This window comes from Entelurus aequoreus, linkage group LG10 (genome assembly GCF_033978785.1).
Source record: "Entelurus aequoreus isolate RoL-2023_Sb linkage group LG10, RoL_Eaeq_v1.1, whole genome shotgun sequence".
Taxonomy (NCBI): domain Eukaryota; kingdom Metazoa; phylum Chordata; class Actinopteri; order Syngnathiformes; family Syngnathidae; genus Entelurus; species Entelurus aequoreus.
The window spans coordinates 22,756,517-22,767,973 of record NC_084740.1 but is presented as its reverse complement, the minus strand read 5'-3'; the positions used below and the strand labels follow the sequence as shown (position 1 = coordinate 22,767,973).

At 39.5% G+C, this 11,457-nt stretch overlaps 1 protein-coding gene across 1 annotated transcript in view; it reads left to right on the top strand.

Moving 5' to 3' along the window:
* Window positions 1-11,457, top strand: part of LOC133659127 (neurobeachin-like) — a 601,703-nt gene that overhangs the window by 142,088 nt on the left and 448,158 nt on the right. Inside the window, exon 8 of the mRNA XM_062061862.1 lies at window positions 1-23. This exon is cut by the window's left edge and continues 124 nt beyond it. Within this exon, the coding sequence (XP_061917846.1) occupies window positions 1-23 (23 nt within the window). The remainder of the gene's footprint in view (window positions 24-11,457) is intronic.

Here is an 11,457-nt window from a genome sequence, read left to right as displayed (position 1 = left end):
ATCAGCTGGGCCCAGGCTATAAGGTATGATGACCCTAAGGGCGGCCAAATTAGACATATTCTCTTTTAATCTGCACAAAATCAATAATGCTCTTCTGTAGTGCTATAGTGTTGATTCTCCATCCTGGCAAAGATGAACAACATAAAACACCTTATGGGGATAACGGCTGGTACACAGCATCTTAGAGAAGACTCAGAGGGAGAGTTTTTATTAGTCCTCACCACTCACCCTGTAATGCAAGATTACTGTGTTTGGTCTGCATACTATTTGATAATGTGTTACGAGACTAAATGGCCCATTGCTTTTTATTACATTTTCCTTCACGAACCAGCACAGATAAAAAAAAGATCTTCATGTCCTGTTAATGCTTCTCGGTCCACATTGCTGCAAACCGCAACCACAACAATGAAAATAGTGTCGTCAAACAGTTAAAATATCTAATCGGATTATTCACAGGGTGTCTGTCGGTTTTTCGAAAGAAATATTTACCCAGATTAACGTGCACTTGTTACTTATGTGTTCTCAGGGCATTGAATCGTTCAGATTCAGATTCAGATTGTCTTAGAAGACATTTCGCCTCTCATCTGAGCAGGCTTCATCAGTTTATGCCCCCAGACTTAAAGTCGATAGGACAGATCTTATCGGATCACTCAGTGCCAGATCCAAAGTACTGCATTTTTTGGACCATAGGGCGCACCGGATTGTAAGGCGCACGGCCGATGAGCGGGTCTATTTTCATACAAAATATTAAAAGGGGTCATATTATGAATATTTTGTAAATTTAAAACACTTGTGGTCTACATAACATGTAATGGTGTTTTTTTTTGGTCAAAATGTTGCATAAATTATTTTTTACAGACCATCTTCAAGTTGCTTTCTGACCGTCGCTTCAGGATGCGCCATTTTGTGGGCGGTCTTATTTACGTGGCTCACCTTCGACAGCGTCTTCTCCCCGTCATCTTTGTTGTAGCGGTGTAGCGTGCAAGGACGGGGGTGGAAGAATTTTCAAACAATGGAGTTTGATGGACTGTTTTAATGACATTCAGACTTTACTTAAGTCAATAACGGAGCAGCATCTCCTCATCCATGGCTCACTAGTTCAACAACAACTCTGGAAATGTGTCCCGTGAACAACTGTCTGACCAGAACTCTCCAATACCTAAAGTTTTGTGAGTGAATTATGTAAAATCAATAGCGAGTTTACTGATAGATATAAGTTAAAACTGTACACTACTTTATATTAAAAATGGCAACAGCAGAAGATGAATGCCCCATAACAAGAAGATAGAGAAGAAGAAAAAAGCCTATTGACTACGGCGGACTTGCGCAAATTTTCAGGACTTATGCAGATCCCAAATACACATCAGCAGGTACCAGAAGGTAAGAAAAGTTGGTTTTGCATAATTTGCGAAACAAAACGGCAGATATGTCTGCTAATAGGTGCCATTTTGCGGTCCTTATACACATACCATAATAATACTCATATGTTGAAGCACAGTACGTCTGACTACGGTAGCCGTAATGCTCTGACAATCCATCAAGCGGTGCAGCTTCATAGCTTACCAAAGTCGTACTAAAACATTTTGACAGATTTTTTAGTGCTGTGTGTAATGTTCTATATTCTCAATGAAACATTTAAAGTTTTGGTGTTGTTTACTGGCGTCATCTTGCAGTCTACACATATCCCCCATGTGTGACAGCCATCTACTTGTCACACTTATCATTACACCATGTACCAAATAAAATAGCTTTGAGGTCAGTAAGCACAACCAGGACTAATTCGTACATTAGGTGCACCGGGTTATAAGGCGCACTGTCGATTTTTGAGAAAATGAAAGGATTTTAAGTGCGCCTTAAAGTCCGAAAAATACGGTACCATCATTTCCGAGCTATAGAACACACCTAAATACTGTATAAGCCGCACCCACCTCCTTTTTGAACACATTTTATTTTGTACATTTGCCCTTTGAGGCACTTGTGATTAAGGGTTATACAAATAAATTGTGATTGTGACCATTTTATTGGTCTGATGTGACCAGGCAAAATTTATTGACGCCATGTGAAGCTTGTAAAAATCCATAAAAATATTTGCCTCATTGTATAAATTGCGGGGGAAAAAGTAGCAGCTTATAGTCCGGAAATTACGACATTCATCCTCGACAGCAGTGTTTCTTAACCATGGGGCCCGTTGTTGGGCCACCAAAAAATATTTGTCTCTCAGCTGTATTCAGTTGTTATACAATTTCCCACCACTTGTGGCAGTAATGACAGTATCAAACAAACCGAAGAAGTCTGGAGCTAAAGTCATGAAGCTTCTTGGGACGGTATAGCTCGGTTGGTAGAGCGGCCGTGCCAGCAACTTGAGGGTTGCAGGTTCGATCCCTGCTTCCGCCATCCTAGTCACTGCCGTTGTGTCCTTGGGCAAGACACTTTACCCACCTGCTCCCAGTGCCACCCACACTGGTTTAAAATGTAACTTAGATATTGGGTTTCACAATGTAAAGCGCTTTGAGTCACTTGAGAAAAAGCGCTATATAAATGTAATTCACTTCACTTCACTTCTTAAGCGCAAAAAATATGACTAATTTGGTGAAGCTGTATTTTAATTTGCACTTTGACAGTTTAGTTAAAAATATATACATATTTTATTATTAATTTTGGTAGATTTTTTTAGTTAGAATGTATTTATTTTAGCACTTATAAGTACCTTCTTATGCAGTAAATTTGATTAGTATTTATTTTTGTAATCAGCCTGACCTAAGCCTTGATGATAATTGTAGTGATTATTGCATACTTTCATATCATATGGCAAGGTTTAAACTGTACTTTAGATATAATTATTGAAAAGGATTAAAATCAAGAGTAAGATTACTGATTCAGTGTTAATATTTTTATAGGCCCCGGGACCCTCTGATATGGAAAACTTGGGCCCCAAGGTCAAAAAGGTTAAGAACCCCTGCTCTACAGGAGAGGACATGTCCCGACCAGAATGGTTTTGTTCTGTTGTGGTGTAAAACGACATCTGTTAAGATGCGAAAAAAGAGAGACCTCTGCGTTCACATTTCATTCAGTTGTATGAATGGTCAAGGTGGCACCTAAAGCCAAAAGGGCCTTTGCCCTGTTTTTAAATGTTCGAGAGATAAAAAATCATTTGGATCCGGCACAAAGCATTCAGAATCGATTTGTCCTATCTTAATCTGTGAGCATTAACTGATGACACATGCTAGGATGAAAGGCAAAATGTCTTTAAGACAAACTGACCAGTTAAGTTACAATCAATTCAATGAGAATACAATGACCAGGATAATTGAGACTACATTATTCATAGTCACGGTATGAATGTGCTATTTTAAGATGTGGGAGAAAAAAATCTAATACTTTGTTGGTCTACTGTTCCGTTGTTTTTTGTAATCAAATTTGCCATTAAGAGGGCCAACGTCCTATTTAGCGTCTTTCATATTCGGTAACACCACTTGAACAAACTACCTGAAATGCGTTGCCAGAGCCCTTTTGGGGGATGTTGAGTCTTTCTGCGCTGTAGATCAGTTATTGATTTAATAATAATGAAGGATTAAGCCCTTTTAAAAAGAATACCTCTCTGACAATGTCAATCGGGATTTTTCAGCAGTTTGCAATGGCTGATGTTTTCAGGCTTTCCGAGAGGTTCAATTTCCATTCGAAGAACGGCTTCCCCTTGCACTCATTACAGCTCTCAATGGCAGGGTGGAGTCTGAGTCGGTATAGGTGAATTGAGGAGGAAGGTCAAGTCGTCCTGCACATAAGAGGGTTTTAATGAAGTGTGTTGAGTTTGTTCTTTGTACATAAGAGGGTTTTAATGGAGTGTGTTGAGTTTGTTCTTTGTAACACATCCGACTTTATGTACAGTTCTCTTTTCTAACCATGTTTGATGTCTGACAAACACTTTCACTATGTACAACCCTTGGAGGAAATGATGGAATCACCAGTCTTGGAGGATGTTCATTTAGTTTAATTTTGTAGATAAATGACACCAAACTCTAGTCATTTAAAACGGCAACTTCCTGGCTTTAGGAAACACTACAATACATTCAAAAAAATGTATTGTGGTAGTCAGTAACATGTTTAGATTGAACAGATTAGAAAAAAATATGGATTCATGAAAACCGAATAAACAAAAAAACATCCCGAACACACCATTAGTAATTATTTGCACCACCTCTGTTTTTTTTAATTTTTATAACAGCTTGCAGTCTCTGAGACATGTATTAAACAGTGACACATTTTCTTATTCTCTGGCAGACCAGGGGCTGTATTTATCAAGCTTCTTAGAATTACTCCTAAGAAGTCTGCTAAGAGTTGACTTATGAGTAAAGAAATTCTTCGCTGAAAGCTGCACTTAAAAGTTAGTTATCAAGCGTCTTACTCACACTTTCAGCGAAGTGTAGGACTGAATCTTAAGTGTCACACTCAGAGCTGAATTACGACATTACTATGTGCCGTAAACGGAATTTTAGGTAACGTCATTTCTGTTTCCATAGAAATGACCAATCACGGAAGGGAATCCCTTGTCTAAGAATAAAGAAATATCTTAGAAATATTTAAGTGGACAATGGGAGTGTATATTTTGACAATAAACTACAAAATAATACAAAACAAACAAACAATATTGGCAATGAATCAAAAATAAATGTTTCCTTTTCTTTCCAATTCATTACTTAGGCAACTAATTTGAAACTGGTGTGGGTGGCTCTATATATACTAGCCCACTGCAGCCACATGCAGAAATCAACATGGAATCGAAAAGAAAACCAAACTGGCGAGATATCGAAGCATTGTGATGACCTTTAGTTCTGCTGTGAAAGCTCTGCTGCGTGATGTTGCTGATGAGATGACGCTCCTTATTAAATCTGTGACAAAAATAATACCCGCTCTGTCTAAACGATACCGTTTGATCAGCTGCTCATCATCAAACAAAGCCAGGACATCCTTCCGCTCCCTGAACGTTCGCACACGTCTCTCTCGCCTCAGTGCCATCCCCTGCTGGCAACTCCTAACCACTTAGGACACCTCTGAAGGTCTCTTAAATATCGTGGAGAGTAGGAGTGATTCTTAGACTTAAGAAAGTTGATAAATAGCTTTTATTCTTAAGTTTGAGAGTAGGACTACATTTCGCAAATTCTCAGGACTTAAGTGTAAAATAGCACTCTAAGACGCTTGAAAAAAACACCCCAGGTGTGTTATAATGGGCAGCAGGCCGCAGCACACGTTTAAGAAATCCCGCCAACCCATTCGACTTCAGTGGTGCCTATGTATTATAAAACTAGTATGGAGAACAGCATCTTTGCCTTTGCAAAGATGCTGCAGATCACAATGGCAGTCTATAATATTTAAGGATCAGCCTCTAAATATATGACATTTGACAACTGCAGGGGTAGCCCAGGAGCGCCCATTAAACATTGAACAGTCTCCCCGGCTACCCACTGATGCTTCTCTGACTTGGAAAAAAAAGATCCTCCGTCGCCGCTAGATAATATCAAGGGACGTTGTTGGTCGTATTGACACTGACAGCAGCTCACTGTCGTTCATCATCGCCGCTATTTTTAGCTACGTGAGCTTTTCAGACCGTCTGGAGGCCAATATGTGCCTGTAAAACTGCAAACTGGTAAGAAGAATAACAAGAAAATTCTGATTGAATCAAAAAGGGAAAAAATGCAGACCTAATAAACCAACTATTGATGTTGTCCTATTTCTTTTAAGGTCAGAGAAGGAGTCTGTTTTGCTAGTTCAAGGCCATTACATAATAGCTGCTATTAGCACTACCTTCATAGACACAACATATACTTACCCGGAGTACATAATAGTTCTATGTGGACATCCATGTTGCTAAGAGTATAGTAACTACTCGAGGTGGGGGAAATTATTGAATTTTAGATGCATCGCAGAATCCTTTAATAAATGTCAATCGATTTATTTATTGTAAATAAAGTAATGTAGACAGTTCTAAAATTTGGCTGACTGCAACAAGCCACCAGCTGTATTTATTTATTTTATTTTTATTTTATGTTTCAGTTTTGCAAACATTTCCATTAATTCGATAAATTTAAAAAATAATTAAATTAATTAAATAAATAATTTTAACTGTTTCTTATAAAAATGCACTGTTTTTTTAATTGCCAGTGATCAATGCTTATTTAGTGAAACGAAAAAATGTAAAACTGCATCAATATACATAAATTAAAGATGCATTAATAATCGATTTTTAATCGAATCATAGCTCCTGAATCGTAATCGTAATTAACTCGTGAGGTGCCCAAAGATTCCCACCTCGAGTAACTACCATATTTTCCGGACTATAGAGTGTCCCGCTATATAAGCCGCACCCACTAAATATTACAAAATAACTTTTTCACCATATATTTGCTGCACTGGACTATACGCCGCAGATACAGTATATACGTTGTGAAATGAGTTATTTACACAGGAAGATTTTATAAATGTTATTTACATACCTTAATTAATTCCAAAGTGTGTCTGTAACACGAAAATTGCTGATCAAACAAAACGTCATGGTTTACCTGCGAATAGAAACGCTATGAGTGTTTGGAAGACAGAACGGCACTTTTACTTCCGGTTCAAGACTTTCCAGGAATTCCCATTCACCCAGCAGCGCCTGCAGTGAGCGAAATTGTCCAAAAGATGGCTCCATAGCACAAACGATAACACACCATTTAAATGACCTTGCATGTGTTTAATGAAAACGAAAAAAGGGACAAGCGGTAGAAAATGGATGGATGGATGGATGGGTTTTGCATTATGGCCGTCAGCGAAGAAAAACCCATGAACTAGCCGCACCGCTTTATAAGCCGCAGGGTTCTCAACGTAGGAAAAAAACTAGCCGCTTATAGTCTGGAATTGACTGTATTTTTTCCAATTCAAACAATCTTATCACCTGCGTTGTTCTGTCGTGGTTCATCCTGGTTCATCGCCCCATCCCCAACTTTTCCTTTGAGAACATCTCTGCGATAAAACTCTACAATCAATGATGGCCCGTGGCAACAGGACAGAAAGCGGCCAAAAGTGCCAGCAGTCTTTTATGAGAGGGGCTGGCCAATGGAGTGGCGCTCCTATGCCGCTGGGTGTTTTCAGCCACAACTTATGAGATCATTATTTTCACACAGGGACCGCGCTGGCGTCGCAGTGCGGGTGTGCCGGAGCTTGTTGCTTCCCATCATTCTTACGAAGCAAGATGTTTGAAGGATGAGAGAGACTCCACGATGTGATGCATGCTGGCTGCTACTCACAAGTGATCACAGTGGATGGGCACAATTTTTATTATGCTCTTTTATCACCTGGAAGAGTGGAAAGGAGATGTTTAACACACACTCACGCTTCCCTTTTAAACTCCTTGCAGGAAATTGTTTCGCTGATGAACTCAATTAGCTTTAAACGGCTAATGCACAACATTTCCTTATCAAGTCAGTGATCACAGAACTACAAGGACGCTTCGATAAATTGTTCCCTGCGCCGGTTTTTAATGTAGATATAAAGTTTCTTGGAAAAGCGACTCAACGTTTAGATTTTTCTTTTTTTTTCTTTCAGGCATTGTCATCACATTCTCAAGGGACAATTAGAGATGTACGATAATATCGGCCGATAAATGCTTTAGAATGTAATATCGTAAATTATCGGTATCGTTTTTTTTATTATCGGTATGTTTTTTTCTTTGGTTTTTAAAAAATATATATATATTTTTTTATTTTTTTTATTAAATCAACATAAAAAACACAAGATACACTTACAATTAGTACACCAACCCAAAAAACCTCCCTCCCCCATTTACACTCATTCACACTCATTCACACAAAAGGGTTGTTTCTTTCTGTTATTAATATTCTGGTTCCTACATTATATATCAATATATATCAATACAGTCTGCAAGGGATACAGTCCGTAAGCACACATGATTGTGCGTGCTGCTGGTCCACTAATAGTACTAACCTTTAACAGTTAATTTTACTCATTTTCATTAATTACTAGTTTCTATGTAACTGTTTTTATATTGTTTTACTTTCTTTTTTATTCAAGAAAATGTTTTTAATTTATCTTATTTTGTCTTTGTTTATTTTTAAAAAAAAGGACCTTATCTTCACCATACCTGGTTGTCCAAATTAGGCATAATAATGTGTTAATTCCACGACTGTATATATTGGTATCGGTTGTTATCGGTATTGGTTGATATCGGTATCGGTTGATATTGGTATCTGTAATTAAGGGTTTGGTCAATATCGGAATATCGGATACCGGCAAAAAGCCATTATCGGACATCCCTAGTTACAATACTTCAAAAACAAAACGTGGGTGTACAAATATTCCATAATTAGAATATCTTTGAAAAGTAAATTTATTTAAACTCCAAAAAATTAAACTGCACACAGATAATTAAATAAATACAATGCCCAGATTATTTTTTAAATACAGAAAAAATAAATTAAATTAAATTAAATATTAAAATAAATCTAATAAAATTAACTATTTTACAAGATTGTGTATCAGGTGACTGTGTTATGTAATTGTATTTAGTAGTTAATTATGCATCAAGTGTGTAAAGAATCGTGTAAATCGTTTTGTGCTGTGAGTTGGAAAGGACTACAAATACTTCTTCCTGCTCCTTTTCTGTCACATTCCTTGTGTTAAGTTTTGTTTTAGATGAATCTTATGTCTTCAGTAGTGCTATTTTCTTTAAAAATATTTTGAAAGAGATCATTTTCATATTATTTTTGTGTTCACAATAACATTTAAAGGCCTACTGAAATGCGATTTTCTTATTTAAACGGGGATAGCAGGTCCATTCTATGTGTCATACTTGATCATTTCGCGATATTGCCATATTTTTGCTGAAAGGATTTAGTAGAGAACATCGACGATAAAGTTCGCAACTTTTGGTCGCTGATAAAAAAGCCTTGTGGAGCTCCTCACATCTGCACATTGTTCACAATGATGGCCACCGGCAGCGAGAGTGATTCGGACCGAGAAAGCGATGATTTCCCCATTAATTTGAGCGAGGATGAAAGATTTGTGGATGAGGAAAGTGAGAGTGAAGGACTAGAGGGCAGTGGAAGCGATTCAGATAGGGAAGATGCTGTGAGAGGCGGGTGGGACCTGATATTCAGCTGGGAATGACTAAAACAGTAAATAAACACAAGACATATATATACTCTATTAGCTACAACACAACCAGGCTTATATTTAATATGCCACAAATTAATCCCGCATAACAAACACCTCCCCCCTCCCGTCCATATAACCGGCCAATACAAATCAAACACCCGCACAACACACTCAATCCCACAGCCCAAAGTACCGTTCACCTCCCCAAAGTTCATACAGCACATATATTTCCCCAAAGTTACGTACGTGACATGCACATAGCGGCACGCCCGTACGGGCAAGCGATCAAATGTTTGGAAGCCGCAGCTGCGTACGTACTCATGGTACCGCGTCTGCGTATCCAACTCAAAGTCCTCCTGGTAAGAGTCTCTGTTGTCCCAGTTCTCGACAGGCCAATGGTAAAGCTTGATTGTCATCTTTCGGGAATGTAAACAATGAAACATCGGCTGTGTTTGTGTTGCTGCAGTCGGCCGAAATACACCGCTTCCCACCTACAACTTTCTTCTTTGCTATCTCCATTGTTCATTGAACAAATTGCAAAAGATTCACCAACACAGATGTTCAGAATACTGTGGAATTTTGCGATGAAAACAGACTACTCAATAGCTGGCCACAATGCTGTCCCAAAATGTCCGCTACAATCCGTGATGTCACGTGCAGGCGTCATACCGAGACGTTTTCAGCAGGATATTTCGCGCAAAATTTAAAATTGCACTTTACTAATCTAACCTGGCCGTATTGGCATGTGTTGCAATGTTAAGATTTCATCATTGATATATAAACTATCAGACTGCGTGGTCGGTAGTAGTGGGTTTCAGTAGGCCTCTAAATACTGTTTTGTACGACAAGGGCGAAAGAGACGGCACGACACAGGAAGTATCGCTCAACAGGGTTTATTGAGCTTTGATGAGTGAGTGGGGTGTTTATGCTACTATGTGTGTACATGCAAGATTATATGTGTGAATTAACAAGATTGTATTACCAGGAGTTTGTTGTAAGTATATATTGTTTGGAGAGCCAAACAAGTCCAAAGGGGGCTGAGCAGAACGAGGTCTGTGATCCAAGAGGGAGGTCCATGGGGGCTGGAGAGAGGCGTCCTGATCCGGGTTCAAAGCAAAGGAAGTCTAGGATCGAGGGAGGCAGTCAAAGTCCAGAGGGAGATCCAGAGGAGCGAGGCGCACAGCTCACTTCTAAGGTGACGGAGGATTCTGCGGGAACAGGGAAATGACAGGGACAAATCAGCACAAGAAGCAAGGGAATATGGAGAGCAGACACAGGAGAGGAGCCAGAGACGCGAAGCTTACTGAAAACAGAGAACTATGTTCCGGCGCTGGGTCGTCTGCTGCGTTGGGCTTTATACTGTTGAGCCTCATCAGATCCAGGTGCGCTGATTGCAGATTTTCGCAGCCGTGTAGGCGCGTGGCCGCGGTTTGAGCGGGGCGCCCAGGGGCGTGTCTGGCTGCGCTCTCAGCGGAGCTTCTTGCTGCTTCCGCAGCGGAGGGAATGATAGTATGCGCACGCGCCGTAACAAATACGTGAGATATTGTAAATTGCTTTGTGCTCTAAACAGCAAATTAACCGTAAAAACTGAGCCTTTAATTGAAGACTAATTACATTTTTTAACATTCGCATCATATTCAAACTTATTGACATGCATCTGTACTTTAAAGTAGTCAGTGTACAGCTTTCACAGCAGTGTACGCTTACAATCCAGTGTAAATGTGTCGACAGGCAGCCATTCTTGTCTAGATAGCTGACAAACTCCAAAGATGGTGTTTTGCCGACTGTCAAGCGTGGTGGTGGTGGTTTTATGTTGCTGCGGAAACGCTGCCGGCACTGGGGAGCTACGGTTCATGAAGCAGCGTACGAGTCCCTCCTCCGGGAAAGTGGTCCGAAATACATGTTTCCCGCGTGATAAGGAGCCCAAACAAACCTTCAAGATGACAAGTGTCTTGGAAGTTATCGGAGTGGACAAAAACACGTCCTCCAGACACAAACCAAATTAAGCATTTGAAAAACAGTGTCAAGCAGAAGACAGGAAGGTGGAGAAGCGCACGATTACACGCGTTTACCAACTCCACCAGTCATCGTGGAGGAGTGGAAGAGGATTCTATTACCTTGTGCAGCTCTAATGAATTGAATGTTCAAGAGGATTAGGGCGGTGCCAGAAAAAACAAATACTCACACAGAGGACACAATTTGGACATGATCACTGTGAGCAGTACTTGTGTGTTGATAGTAAATCTGCACTGTCTATACAAGCTGTACACTGACTGCTTTAAAGTATATTCAAGTTAACTTTCTCTTACT